The sequence below is a fragment of the Hevea brasiliensis genome, chromosome 7 (assembly GCF_030052815.1).
Source record: "Hevea brasiliensis isolate MT/VB/25A 57/8 chromosome 7, ASM3005281v1, whole genome shotgun sequence".
NCBI classification, from domain to species: domain Eukaryota; kingdom Viridiplantae; phylum Streptophyta; class Magnoliopsida; order Malpighiales; family Euphorbiaceae; genus Hevea; species Hevea brasiliensis.
In genome coordinates, this window is record NC_079499.1 from 63,556,823 (window position 1) to 63,571,628 (window position 14,806).

At 34.3% G+C, this 14,806-nt stretch overlaps 1 protein-coding gene and 1 long non-coding RNA gene across 3 annotated transcripts in view; one reads left to right on the forward strand and one right to left on the reverse strand.

The window, feature by feature from the left end:
* Positions 1-836: 836 nt before the first annotated feature.
* Positions 837-14,806, reverse strand: part of LOC110637666 (vacuolar sorting protein 18) — a 36,475-nt gene continuing 22,505 nt past the window's right edge. Inside the window, exons 19-23 of one of the 2 annotated variants that reach the window (XM_021787911.2) lie at positions 3,467-3,694; positions 3,016-3,171; positions 2,603-2,764; positions 1,637-1,753; positions 837-1,294 (exon numbers count right to left, since the gene is read on the reverse strand). In XM_021787911.2, coding sequence (XP_021643603.2) covers positions 1,121-1,294; positions 1,637-1,753; positions 2,603-2,764; positions 3,016-3,171; positions 3,467-3,694 — 837 coding nt within the window. In that variant the 3' untranslated portion in view covers positions 837-1,120. Of the gene's footprint in view, positions 1,295-1,636; positions 1,754-2,602; positions 2,765-2,932; positions 3,172-3,466; positions 3,695-14,806 lie in introns of those variants that run through there. The other variant, XM_058150105.1, reaches the window with a different exon arrangement.
* LOC131181537 (uncharacterized) lies at positions 9,128-9,793 on the forward strand. Its single transcript, XR_009150069.1, has 2 exons — positions 9,128-9,471; positions 9,566-9,793. It is a non-coding gene; the product is annotated as an uncharacterized LOC131181537 (long non-coding RNA).

A 14,806-nucleotide genomic window follows, 5' to 3' on the forward strand; every position in this document is an offset into this window, starting at 1 on the left:
AGAATTAAATAATGAAAAAATACTTGTTAAAAAATATTTTTTATATATAAATTATTTTCTATAGAATAAACAGAATATAAGTTAAAGAAAAAGTGAAGTTAATTACTTGCCTTCGTACTGCAAGTTCACAGTTTGCAAGTGTGATGCAAGTGTGAGAGAGAGAGAGAGAGAGAGAGAGAGAGAGAGAAAAGGGAGGAAGAAGGCTGGAGAGATTCATTATAAAATCTTACTTTTAATTAATTAAAATTTTGGTTATAAGTGCTAAATTAGAGGAGACAAAAATATAACCTTTTAATATAATAAATGCAACAACAATAAAAATAATCTAAAAACTGATCGTTACAGATTATAAGTTATTTTATACAATTTTTTCAAAAAAAAAATTATTTTATATAATTTAAATTAAAAATTAAGAATTTTATGTTAGAAATTAAAGATGATGTAACTTACCACTACATATTCTTAAGTTAAAATAATACTGCCTATATAATTTATCTAAAACAGAGAAAAAGAGATATATGTTTCCTTGGCATGGCCGGCCAAAGTGCCTTTCTTCCCATTATTGACTTTCAAAACTTCGCTCACAAACTGCCGAGTGTCACTTGTTGAGTGGGAGAGATAAAATATTCCTGACACTCCTTCCTCGTCTTAAATAAATACAGCTTAGTCCTTAATTGTACCATCTATTAAAATCAACGCTTTCACCTCATTCTCTCTCCTTTATTTGCTAGTTCCTCAATCATTTATTTTGGCACAAATAACCGAATGAAATCATTAATTTACTTAGTATTTTAGGTGTTCAACAAACTAAATTTACAAAAGTTTCATAAATCACATTTAAACAATACAAGGAAACGGGCATTCCATATGAATGAATTATCGTTTACAGTAGAACAACTCAGTCCTTTTGATAATTAAATTATGAGGAAAGGCCAAGTGCTAACTCAAAGGAAAACAATAAACAAAAAAAAAATTAAGAAAACAAAAATGACGTCTCTATAGGGAGTCACATGACCCAATTAAAACCGAGACTCGGGCAGAGCCACATCACAGGGACTCAAGCTCCTCATATACACACTGGCATCTGGAATTACATAGCACACTTGCAAATAGAATATGATCACACTTGCAAAGAGAGGGTCCTCTGGCTTCCAAGGTTATGTGGTTTTATCTCCCACGAACTGACTTCCTGTGCTTCCTCGGGGAGAATAAAGGGCAAAGAGATCTCATTAATCATCAACTCACCGCAGAATGGGCATTCGCTTGCTATTGCATCATCCAACTGTGAGCGGAGCTGTAATTCCGATGTAAGAAATTCAAAGTAATATCAGTTTAGGATGCTTCAGTTCATAAATGAATTAAACGCATAACATGGTGCATTTCAAGTTTATATGCAAAAACAGCAAAATATATAACAAAGAATTGGCAACAAAACCAGTGGAAATTATATTCAGCAATCAGCATTGAAAATAAACACCACAAAGCCTATGGATGGCTCATACCAACTACAGAACACACAATAGACTACCAGTGTACGTGATGTAAAGCAATGCAGAATTTTCTCCCTCAAAATTATAGCATACTGCTCCATATTACCACTACAGGTTTTGCTGATCAGAAACAACATTGATCTGACCTTATCTGCCGGGGTTGTGCTAGAAATGGAGTCCTCTGTTATACCACCATTCAAGTCCTTCCTACTTCCCTCAACCAAAAAAGTAAGTTGCTTCTGCAGATCCAGTATATATTCAGCCTGCATCATCCATTCAAAAACCAGAGGGAAAGGAATTAGATCATTAGAGAAGTACCATAACTGTAATTCATTCTAAATGAATGAGCAGAGATATGTTTCAATGATATAAGCAGATTAAGAAGCTTATGACAAAACAACAGTGGTATGCTGCCTCCACCATATATGTAACTCAACTCGGTTCAGAAATGACAATAAAAACTTGGAATTAGTCATTGTAATTCTTAGGCCATACAAATTTTCTTGCACTAATGTTGATTTTAATTTATCATCTCATTATTGCAGAAATTAATTAGTTCAAATATGAACCGTACTTAGGCCAATGAACAGAGTCCTTCAACAATAAAAATATATCATGTAGCTTTTTCTCAACAATGTTGTCGCTCAATTATTGCATTTCAAAATTCTGTAGAGCAGAATAAATTTTTGTCTCAAGTCTCAACAGATAATTAGGCCCTGAACTATTATATAACCACATTGCTTTTGTTTTTCATCCATCTTCACAAAAAGCAAAGGTAGTGGACTTCACCAAACTGACAGTTTGACCTAATTGTCACAACAATCTCTGTGAAAGTAAATTGAAACTCACATTCCCTAACACCAGTTTCTGATTTTGCCAGTTTTACAGAGACCAATGGTTTTGTCTTTTGATATTAAATAGAACACAATTTCGTTAACAAATATTTATGATAGCACATTCATACTGTTTCAACACATTAGGCATCTATTTTGACTCTCAAGATGGATCAGTCTCAGAAATTTTATGAAATAACCCAGAAAAAGATATTTATGCTAGAGAATTTTCACTTGCATAGCCTAATACAGTACCATGAAAGAAATAGCCAAAATTACCTGAGTTTCATTGGTACAACGTGTCACATGGGCAATCAAGCATTGTGCATGGAAGGCATGCCCGCATGGAAATACGTAGAAGGGAGCCATTGGTCCTGCTGATGTATAGCCCCGAGACATGCGGTAGTCCCCACCCACAATTAAGATTTTGCGCTTACAAACCTGAGAATAAAATTAGAAGCCAACAGTTCTCTATTTCAGATCTTGGAAAAGTAAGCTCAAATATAATCAATGCCAACTAAAAGAGACAGCATCATAATAAGTGCATTATGTTGGATTATGATTTGAAGCTGTGTTTAGAGTTTCAGTATGTGATGGATAAGTGATCACCCAAAACATATATTCAAAAACAGAGAAGTGTAGCTTTATCTGCATAGCTTATCAACACCAGCTAAATATCTGGAAGGTCGTACCCCACATTCCTCATCTCGATCAATGACAGCATATCTTTGAGCAAGTGCACTAATATCATTTCTTATGTTGTCAGCACCATGTGTGGCATCATTCATCTCCTGTTTTAGTTGTTCAATTTGCTTGTTGTAGTCCTCCAATGATGAGCAAATAGCCTCCTACATTTAGAGAAAGTCAAACCGTAATGGCGGCTGAAGATATCGTTGAAGATGAAATATGGAGTCAGAAAACCAACATAAAAACTTAACACTCTATGAAGCCCTATCCAAAAGATATCTATATTTCAAATTTTCAATGACCAGCTTATGGCCACAAAACCCAGACCTTTGACTCCATATATCTAAAAGGAAGTTGTACTGAGTAATAGCAAGAAGAGCAGGACGTAGCTAAAATGATTGTCCAGGGCTAATGAGGGGGAAAACAAAACCAACACCAGAGTTAATAAGATCTTACCTTGAAGTCATCAATTAGGGCAAAGTCTGGAAAGAAAGGTAATATATCCTCAATCTTTAAAAGGCCATCAGTTTCCTTGAGAAACGCTATTGCTTTCCGTATGTTCTCCCTTTTAGTTCCCTTTTCCTGTTCAATAACATGCTTGGCAACCATTAGCCAAAGCTTTTTTCTCAAGTCTTCATCATCTTCAACCTTGTCAGCTTCAGCCATAGCAAGCTCAGGGTCAACCTAGAGGAAGAGAAATGTATATCAGGAATTCAGGATAGCATAAAAGCTAGGAAAAAAACTACCAAGGGGTGAATATGTTATAGAACTGCATTTCTGGCTAAGGAACTAAATACATTTGATACCCACAGTAATTGTAGTAACATATTGTCAAACTTGATTTTAATCTCTTAGGATTGGAAGGAATCTACACAATCAAGTTGGATTTTCATTAGATTCTTAGGTATAGCTATTAGCTACCAAAAAAAAAAAATTACAAATGGTACCACACGAATAGCATACGTATCTACAATCGAGTGTTCTTCTCAGTTTTTTTTTGTTTTTTTTGGCTCCAAATTGCTCCAAATCAAAGTTTCTTTTTTTGCTTTGGAAAAATTTGTATCAAGATGATTTCCTTTCAAAAAAAAAGGGTAACATTCTTATTCAGTTTACTTGCACCAAGCAATTAAGGGTTTTTGTTATATTCATAAGTCAAGGATCAAGTCACAGGGCAATGAACTACGAAGTCTTCTTCAGAACCTGCAGCCTTTCCTTTGTTGCAGTTTCTCCCTCTTGATGGACCTATGGTGACAGAAAAGTAGGACTCATCGGAGGGAGCCGAAAACCTCAAGACTCGTTAAGAGAGAGTCTCAAACCTCATAGAATAATTGAGATAATTTTGCTTGATATTTTATTCATAATCTGATCTCCTTATAAGGAGATTATTACATGATTTCACATGGAATTCTCTATTATCGGAAATCAACATTTAGTTGATCCCTGTATTTTAAAAAACACTCCTATTTAGTCCCTCTATTTTAATGAAACAAATTAGTTAGTCCATGTATTTTGTAAAATACAGTATTTTGAAAAATATATACTCGGATAAAAATAGAAATTTTGCTATATGTAGACTAAATCTATATTTATAACTTTTTTTTTAAATTTCCGATTCCTTAGACATTATTTTTGTATTCTCTACAGGGAAATAATTCTCCTTAATTACTTAGAAATTTAAGAAAAGTGATTAATTTTTTGGTGTAAATAGCTAATGTCGTTTTTATTAGCACATGAAAACAAAGAGAGGATAAGGGGGAGAAGGGTGTGAATTTAGAAGAGAAGAAACATGGAGAGAGAAAAATAAAGGAAGATTAGAGAGAAATAAAGAGAGGATTATGGTAGTTTAGGTATAAAAAATAATTATGGGACTAAATAGTTAAATGAGTCAAATTATAGGGACTAACTAATATTTTTTTTTCAAAATATAGGGACTAACTAATTACTTTTACTAAAATAGAAGGGCTAAATAGTAGTTTAACGAGAATTGACTAACGAAAAAATTGATTGAGAGACTAAATAGGTTTACAGAAACAAAATACAGAGACTAAATAGTGTATTTTCAAAATATAGGAACTAAATAGTAATTTACCCTTTGAAGTTTATGAAGGTCCTAAGGAAAAGAGGATTGAAATAGTTAGTTTGTATTTGGTTGACAAAGCTGATGGGTATCATAACTGGATTAAGGGAAAAGTAAGTCCTTGGGAGGAGTTTGAGGCAAATCTATGTAAAAGATTTAGGAAACAAGGATTGGGGAATATTGTGGAGGAATGAAGATAAGACAAAAGAGCACTGTTGAGGATTACCAAGATAAATTTGAGGATTTGAGGGTTAGAATGGAAAGGGTAATGCCTACTTTGGGGGAGGATTATTTTCTGTCAGGGTTCATTGAAGGACTTAGGGATGAAATTATGCCTATGGTGAGAATGTTTAGGCCAACCACCCTTGCTTAGGCGAGAGCAGTTTTCAGGTTAAACCGATTAACCGAACCGAACCGAACCGAAATTAGTGGTTCAGTTCGATTAATCGGTTAACAGGACTGATTCAGTTAGTACTTTCAAAAATTTTCGGTTATCGGTTATAACCAAAGAAACCAATAAAATCGAAATCAACATAGGCCTTTATAATTTTATGGGAGTATAGAGATTTAAGCCCAACTCTTTCACACAACCCAGCCCATACTTGATTCCCTAACCTAAAACTAAAACTAAAATCCCTAACCTTTCTTCCTGTCTGCGTACTGCCGCCGCTAATCTATACTTTGAATTGTTTGTTATAATCTGACATGTGATGTTGGCTTAATTTTATTTTATGGACTTCTCATAACTCAAAGTTAACTTCTGCAGCTTGCTATGATGAGTGTCAAATTATTTTTTTAATATTATAAGTGTCATATTAGCAAATATTACTTGGTAATTGATTATTTAAAGTATTTTTATATTAATTAAATTGAAACCGACGGAATTTTATTTTAGGAGTTTTATAAACATCAATCAAAAGCAAAGCCTACTTTGTAATCTCAAATAATCTAATAAACTAATATATAGAGCTCAGGCATAGCTGTGATGGTAGATTGATAGTGAGAGATATTAATGATGCCTCAATGAAGAACAAATTTATGCAATCTTTTCTATTAAAAAATTCTGATGAGGCATATCTAATGCCGGTAGGCTGTGGATTACATATTTGACTCTCTAATGCAATGATAGTTAAGGTTGACATTGATGATGAGTATGAATTTGCACGCGACATGCAAGTAATTCAAAATATCAATTTTCTTTACTAATTAGATCAGTCTTTAATGCATCTCAGTTTTGTTAATTAGACATGTTAAATTCAGTCAAGTAAAATATTTTGGTTTTCACTTGTATGATAAGCTAAACAATTTCAAACAAAGTTTTCATATATCAAGTAAATCTTTTTCTTATTAAAGTTATTCAGAAGCTACTGTCTAGTGTGTATATCTTTTACAGTAAAGTTTCTGTGCAACATGTGATGTGATGCCATAGGAATATTCAAGAACCTTAATTTCATGAAAGTCAAATTTTGATACGTAGAACTTTATGTGCCTCACGTTAGAGGTTTGCCAAAGCTGTTTTTCATCAGTCCAGATCCTAAAAACTTTGTTCATCCATTGAAGACCTTGATATATCATATATGTAAGCTTTCTTGAGAGATTTCCCTTTTTTGATTTGAGATTCTTAGTTTCTCAATTAAGAATTTGTAGTTATATATATATTTGCTGACACGAAACATGATCAAGCATATGAAGATTTATCTTTAGAATAAATGAAATATGAACAAGAAAAGAACAAGAGTGTTGTTGAAACATTCCTTTTGCTTTCATTTGACTAGTGTAATATATTAGTTATTATGGTTGAACAGTTTTAGAAAGTTGTCTAACTACTAACTGTCTCTTGCTTATTATAGCTGAATGTTGCTATAATTAACTGATTATTCCTCAATTATTCCTCAAGTTGGTCACTTTCTTGCATTTAATGCTTTTGACAGAAGCAATGGTTATAAAAAGTTGCTTATTTTGGGTTAAAAGCTGGCCATGAATCAAATTTTGATCTTTATGAAAACCTAAATTCTTAATACTTATTAAAAGAAATTATAAATCAATCATTGATATATATGAAAATTTATTAATAAATTGCTCTTTCTATGATAGCTTGTGCTCCACAATAATATTGATTAGAGTTCTAATGTTAATTATTTGTGTACTCTTATAGCAGCTGAACATGGATTCTAGTTCTAGCGGGCAAAATGATCCAATAAATACAACTGATTCCAATCAAAGTGAACAAGAAACTACAATAAGTTCAAAATCAAAAGTGAAAAGAAAGCCAGTCAGGCCAAGGTCTATAGTTTGGGATCACTTCAACAAGTTTAAAACTGATGATGGCGACACCAAAGGAAGTGTAATTATTGTAATAAAGAATTTTGTTGTGATCCCAAGAGAAATGGAACCACTGTACTTAGGAATCATATGAATATTTGCAAAAAGCATCCACATGCCATTGAGACTATGCAAGCATTATTGGATTTGCAACCAAATTCAAACAATGTAGAGAGTGAAGTAGGCACACTTACTACTTGGAATATGATGAAAATGCAATTAGGGGGGCTCTTGTTTCCATGATTATCATTGATGAGTTGACATTTAAATTTGTAGAAGGTGAGGGATTTCAAAAATTTATGAGAGCTGTATGTCCTAAGTTTAAGATTCCCTCTCGTTGGACTATTTCACGAGATTGTTATTCAGTGTATGGCGAGGAGAAGTCAAAATTGAAGTCTTATTTGAAGAGGAATTGTCAAAGGGCGAGTCTTACTACGGATACAAGGACATCATTACAACGAATTAATTATATGTGTATCACTGCTCATTTCATTGATAATGATTGGAAGTTACATAAGAAAATCATCAATTTTTTTCCTATTACAAGTCATAAAGGTGATGCAATTGGTAGAGATATTGAAACTTGTTTGCTAGAGTGGGGGCCAGATATGATATTCACCATTACAGTTGACAATGCTAGTTCAAATGATATAGCCATTTCTTATTTGAAAAAAAAGCTTGCAAATTGGGGCGTCACTATTTCTAATTCTGATTACCTTCATATGAGGTGTATGGCACACATAGTTAATTTGGTTGTTATGGATAGCTTAAAAGATGTTAGTGAGTCAGTGTTGAAAGTAAGGAATGCAGTGAGATACATTAGAAGTTCTCCATCTAGGTTGAAAAAGTTTGAGTGTGTTGAATATGAAAAAATTGATGGCAAGTCTTCTTTGTGTTTAGATGTGTCAACTAGGTGGAATTCAACTTACTTGATGTTGAATACAGCTCAAAAATATGAAAGGGCATTCGAGAGGTATGAGTCACAAGAACCTATGTTTAGGTTTGAATTGGGAGAGAATGGGGTGCTTGATTTTCATTATTGGTCTGAGTGTAGGAAAATGGCTAAAATGCTATCGCATTTTTATGAGCTTACTTTGCATATTTTTGGTTCTCAGTATGTCACATCTAACATGTTTTTTGGTGAGATAAGTGACTTGGTTTTATCTTGAATCAATGGGAGGATAGCACTAATACTGAGGTGAAAAATATGGAGAACAAAATGAAGAAAAAATTTGACCAGTACTGTGGGGATATAGATACAATGAATAAATTGATTTATTTTGCTGTTGTTCTTGACCCTCGTGATAAGTTTGAGTATATGGAGTTTCAATTTTGTCAAATGCAGGGTGAAGAAAAGGGTGAGCAGTTGTTCCAGAAGGTGAAGTCATCTTTGATTGACTTATTTAATGAGTATAAGAAAATGTACCAAACTGATTGTGAGCAAACAAGTGATAACACTAGCTCACAGCTCTCAAGTGGTTGTGGTAGTACTATAAATCTGAAGCCTAAATTGTACTTGAAGCATCACTACAAGAAGCAAAAGTTAAAAAAAAAAAAATGGAGGTTTAGATTCAAAAACAGAGTTGGAAGTGTATCTCAATGAGGCAATTCAAGAAGACAAGAAAGATTTTGATCTCTTGAAATGGTGGAAAATCAATTCTGAGAGATTTCCTATCCTTGGAAAAATGGCAAGAGACATATTAGCAGTCCCATTTCAACTGTTGCACCAGAGAGTGCTTTCAGTACTGGTGGGAGAGTACTAGATCCCTTTAGAAGTTCTTTAACTCCCAGAATTGTGGAGGCTTTGATATGTGCACAAGATTGGATACGTTCCTCAAATTGTCCAATAAATGTTGAGGAAGATTTAGAGAAACTTGTAAAGCTTGAAAAAGGGTATGCAATAAATACATGTATTTAGATCATTTTTATCTTTTAATATTTTCATTTCAATATGGATTGATTTTTTTTTCCATTATATAATTCAATTTTCAGTACTACCAAGTGTTGGCCTAACCCAATTAGGGGGATCAAGTTGTTCAACTTCTACCCTTAACTCTTAGATGTAAGTTTGATTGTCTAAAGTTTTATATTGTTTTATGCTTTCATTACTTATTATATATTGATTATCTTTTTTTTATATTACATTGTTTGTGCAGGTTACCAAAAGCTGCTGCCTCCTTATTTGAGGATGTTTTTGGATTTGGTCGGACTGCTCAAAATCAAATTGTTGGAAATTTGATGGATTTTAATATTATGTTTAATTCTGTAGTTATTTGATGGATTTTAATATGGACTGTATTTAATTTTTATCTAGTTGGAGATTTGGTAATTTATTATTATGTTGTTTTATGGATTTTAATGAAAACTGAACTAAATTGTATTTAGAGTATGGTTGTCGTTATTTTAGCTTTTATTTCAATTATGTTTTGTTTTATAGTTTGGCATTTGGTGCTTGGATTATTATTTGATTTAGTGGTTTTATACTTTTATTTATTTTATGGTTTATTTGGCATAGTGGCATTTTATTAAAGTGATTGTTTATTTGATGCTACCCAATTGATTTCATATGAATTGTATAGTATGAAGTGTGAATAAATGCAAATATGCAATTTACAGGTCAAAACAGGTTTGGCAATAAAAAAAATGAAATTTCGGTTTTTCATTAACCGAACCGATAATGACTGATTCGGTTCGGTTCGGTTTTTCTCTAACAAATGGTTCAGATCGGTCTATATTTTATGAGATTTTCGATTATTGGTTATTTCAGTTCGGTTCGAAACCGGACCGACCAAATGCTCACCTTTAGGCCAAATGCTCAACTTTACCCTTGCTCATGCTTTTGAGATAGCAGGGTTGCAGGCATAGTTGCTTCAGTATAGTGGGAGACCAATTATGCCCTCTAAGCCTATGTTTAGTCCTTATAAACCAGCCAATTCAGGTACCAATTCTGCCTCTTCATATACCAATCCAAATCTAACCTACAAGACTTCTCGGTTGCATCAAAGTTTGCCTTATTCAACAACAACCAAATGACAATTCTCCGGTGAAAACTACTACGACCAATCCTCCAAAGCCAACTTCTATAGCATCCACAAGTTCTGTCAACCATAACTCAATTGAAGTCGATCAAACCAAACCCACTTCCAATCTTAAAGCAACTAGGACCTGTTGTAGATGTGGAGACAGGTTCTTTCCAGAACACCAATGTAAGCCTAAAACAGCCCTAGCCAATTAGAGGACCAAGTGAAGGATGGCACTGAGGAATGCGTGGATGGTGGGCTAGTTGCGCTACCTGAAGAGGAGTTAGCAGTTGAGCAGCCTGAAATGACACTTTCAGCGCGTACTATTGAGGGAAGTCAGGGGGTAGACACTATAAGAGTCCTTGGGAGATACAAGAATCGAAAGCTGGTGATTTTAGCAGACAGTGGTAGTACTAATACATTTTTAGATGACAGGAATTAAAGATTCCATTGATGCAAGTTCCTCCTGCAGAACTTAAAGTGGCTTATGAAGAATTGTAACCAGTTCAACTATGTGTCCTGCATTCCAATGGCAAGCCCGACAGCACCAATTTTCATTTCCAATAAGGATATTGGATTTGGGGGGATTTGACATTATCTTTGGAATAGATTGGATGAAGAGTGTCAATCCTATTTTTTTTATTTTGAAAGGCTGCAGATTTCTTTTCAAAAGGATGGGAATAGGGTGACATGGAACCAAGAATAGCAAAGAATATACTAGTTTGGGGCAATTATTTTGTAAGCAGGACACTAACTTTCAGTCTCATCTTTTCTGTGTGACTCCTTTAAAGGGTATTCTAGCCAGGAATTCTTACGTGGCAGGTTCTGTGAGTTTGGAGAATGCAGGTGTTTATTATGCAGTCTCTCAAGGTGATAATCACCCTGAGTACCATAAAATTTTTTAGGAGCCTCAGTCCTTACCAGCCTTCAGATCTCACAATCACAGTATTCCATTACTGCAAAATACTAAACCTATTAATGTAAGGCCATATCAGTACCCCCATAATCAGAAGAGTGAAATTGAGAAACTTGTTAATGAGATGTTGGCATCCAAGGAAATTCAGCCTAGTTCTAATCCTTTTTCTTCTCCAGTTTTATTAGTAAAGAAAAAGGATGACACATGGAGATTTTGCATTGATTATAGGAGACTTAATGATAGTACTATCAAAAATAAGTTTCCTATTCCAATGATTGAAGAGTTGTTAGATGAATTAAATGGGGCTAGGATGTTTTCTAAGATTTGAAAGCTGGCTATCATCAGGTAAGGATGGAGACTGTGGATATTCCTAAAAAAGCTTTCAAAACAAATCATGGGCATTATGAGTTCACAATGATACCCTTTCGATTAATTAATGCCCCGGCAACATTTCAAGGGTCAATGAATCATTTCCATCAGCATTTTCTGAGGAAGTTTGTGTTAGTGTTTTTTGAAGATATATTTATCTATAGCCCTAATATGGAAACTCATCTTGTGCATTTAGAAGTTGTTTTTTAAAGTTCTTCAGGAGCCACAATTATATGCTAAGATGTCCAAGTATCAAGGGTGGATTATCTTGGCCATATCATTTCTGGAGAGGAAGTAGCTGCTTATCAAGAAAAGATTCAAGCTATGCACTCTTGGCCTGTTCCTTGTTCAGTTAAGAAGTTAAGGAGTTTTCTTGGGCTTACAGGGTATTATAGGAAATTTATCAGAAATTATGGAGTCATTTATAAACCTTTGACTGAAAGGAAGGGTTTAATTGGTCTTCAGCTGCCCAAACAGCCTTTGAGACCTTGAGAAAAGCTATATCTTCAACACCTGTATTATCCCTTCCTAATTTTACTCAGTTTTTATTGTAGAGACTGATGCTAGTAGCTTGGATATAGGAGCTGTTTTGCAGCAAAATACCACCCCATTGCTTATGTTTCCAAAGCTTTTAGAATAAGGAATCAAGCTCTTTCTGTGTATGAAAAAGAGCTGTTGGCTATTACTTATGCTGTGAACAAATGGAGACATTATTTGGAACAGGGTGTATTTTACATAAAGACTGACCATGAGAGTATCAAGTACTTGCTTGACCAAAGGCTTCACAATAACTTGCAGTAGAAGGGCATTTCTAAGTTGTTGGGTCAGGATTATAGAATTCTACATAGGAAGGAAGTTGAAAATAAGGCTGCTAATGCTTTGTCCAGGAGACCTCATTCAGACAGGCAGAATCTTTATGCTATGCACTCTGTGGTAGTTCCAACCTAGAAAAATAGTTTGTTGGCTAGCTATATGAGGGTGATGTTACGTAGAGAAGGAGAAAATATAGAAATAAGGAATGGAATATGTAATTGGGCTAGTAGAGCAAATTCGAATTGTGGAGGGAAAGTTTGTTAAGCCTATTGAGTAGTTATTAATTGTTTTAGAGGGAAACTATGAGCAGTGACATCTGTTAGTTGTTAAAGAGCAGTTATTAGAGAATCGGAAGAGAATCTGTTATAAAAGAGAGTTGAAATACCTGTATTAGACATTCTAAATTTTGATCAATAATATTCTCTATCTTCTCTCTAAAATTCCCTTCTCTCTCTCTCTCTCTCTCTTCTATTCTATTATTTCTTCTATTTTCTTCTCTTGAATATCTACCGTTAGGGCTATTACCTAACATTGGCATCAAAGTTTTGCATCCAAGAAATTAGTGGGTAAATTTTCCTTACGGGTTGCAGCCATGACTAGATCTGTTGTGATAGGGCCAGAGATGTTGCGGATTGCAGAATTGGAGGAAACAATGAGGAATTTGCAGGAAGCAACTCAAAGAAATGTCGAAGAACTAAATGATTTCAAGAAGGAGATGAAGGAGGAATTAAACAAGACTTCTTTAATAAATAATGCCATTCTGGAGGACTTGCGACAAATAATGATCACTCATGTGGTGGAAATGAATAAGGAGAGCAGTAGTTCAAATGAGGGGAAAAGATTGGAAATCCTGATGTCAGGGTTTTTAGGAGAAAAGGGGAAAGAAATCATCAATTCTGATTCCAATGGAGTGACAAGTAAGATGTCCTTACCAATGCCAAAGGAAACTCTGAATCTTCAAGGAAGTTCTAGTTCTGTCATGGAATCAGGCATTCAAAGCATTACACTCCTGCCCAAGAAGCAATTAATACTGATTCTCGGATTAAGGACGAAGATGAACAAAAGTTCGAAGAGAAAATTTCAAGATCTCTTAAGCATTTCAATAGTCAATCAGATGGTAATAATGATCAAGATCCTACCCTCAACCTGAGTTCTTCCATAAGAGATGGGTGCCTTGAAGAGGAATCATTTGGGATTCAAGATGACATAGGTATCAATAGTGCTGTTAAAAATATTGAAATCTTAAAAGGTATGCTTCTTGGCCCTAGACTTGTCAAAATTTCTGGAAACAAAAAAGGTTGTTCCCCTTGCTGAGAATGTTTTTATTAAAGGAGAAGACATGGAAGTTTATGAAGAAGAGAAGTATTGGAATCTTGGTGGTAGTATATTTAAGTTGAGATCCTGTAATCATATCGATACTCAAGGAGAATGAGTTTGAGATCTGGAGAAGACACAGGAAAAAAATGAATTCCCTGTCGAGGGATGACTGCATTGGAAATTAGTGCAACAATGACAAAGTAAACTGCAAAAGTGTTATGAGAATTGATAAAAAGAATTCTGCAGAGAGCATTTTTCCTTTTGCTAAAAATGTTAAGGAAAAGTATGAGATGGCTTCCATTTATGGCTGGACATCAAGTGGTATGGTGATCTTAAAGGAACAAAAATTGGAAATTTGGAGAAAACAAGAAAGAAAGTTAGCTCTTTGTCAATTAATAGTTCATATTTTCATGCGTCTTTTCTCAAATGGAAGTTCAGACCTAATCTTTTCTCACAACCTATGATTTCACTCATTGGCAACCAGGGCCAGTTGACATCTGCTGCAATTCTCCAATCTGATCATATTAGAAGAGGAAAAAGAAAAAGAAAGAAAGCAAGAAAGAAAGAAATTCTGATTCTAAGTGCCAGCTAAGGATACCACTTGGGAAGATACCACATTTATCCAAGCTCAATTTCCTGACTTCCAGCATTCTTGGGGTCAAGAATGCTCTAATGGAGAGGGTATTGTTACGTAGAGAAGAAGAAAATATAGAAATAAGGAAAGGAATATGTAATTGGGCTAGTAGAGCAAATTCGAATTGTGAAGGGAAAGTTTGTTAAGTCTATTGAGTAGTTATTAATTGTTTTAGAGAGAAACTATGAGCAGTGACAGTTGTTAGTTGTTAAAGCGCAGTTATTAGAGAATTGGAGGAGAATCTGTTATAAAAGAGAGTTGAAATACCTGTATTAGACATTCTGAATTTTGATCAATAATATTCTCTATCTTCTCTCTAAAATTCCCT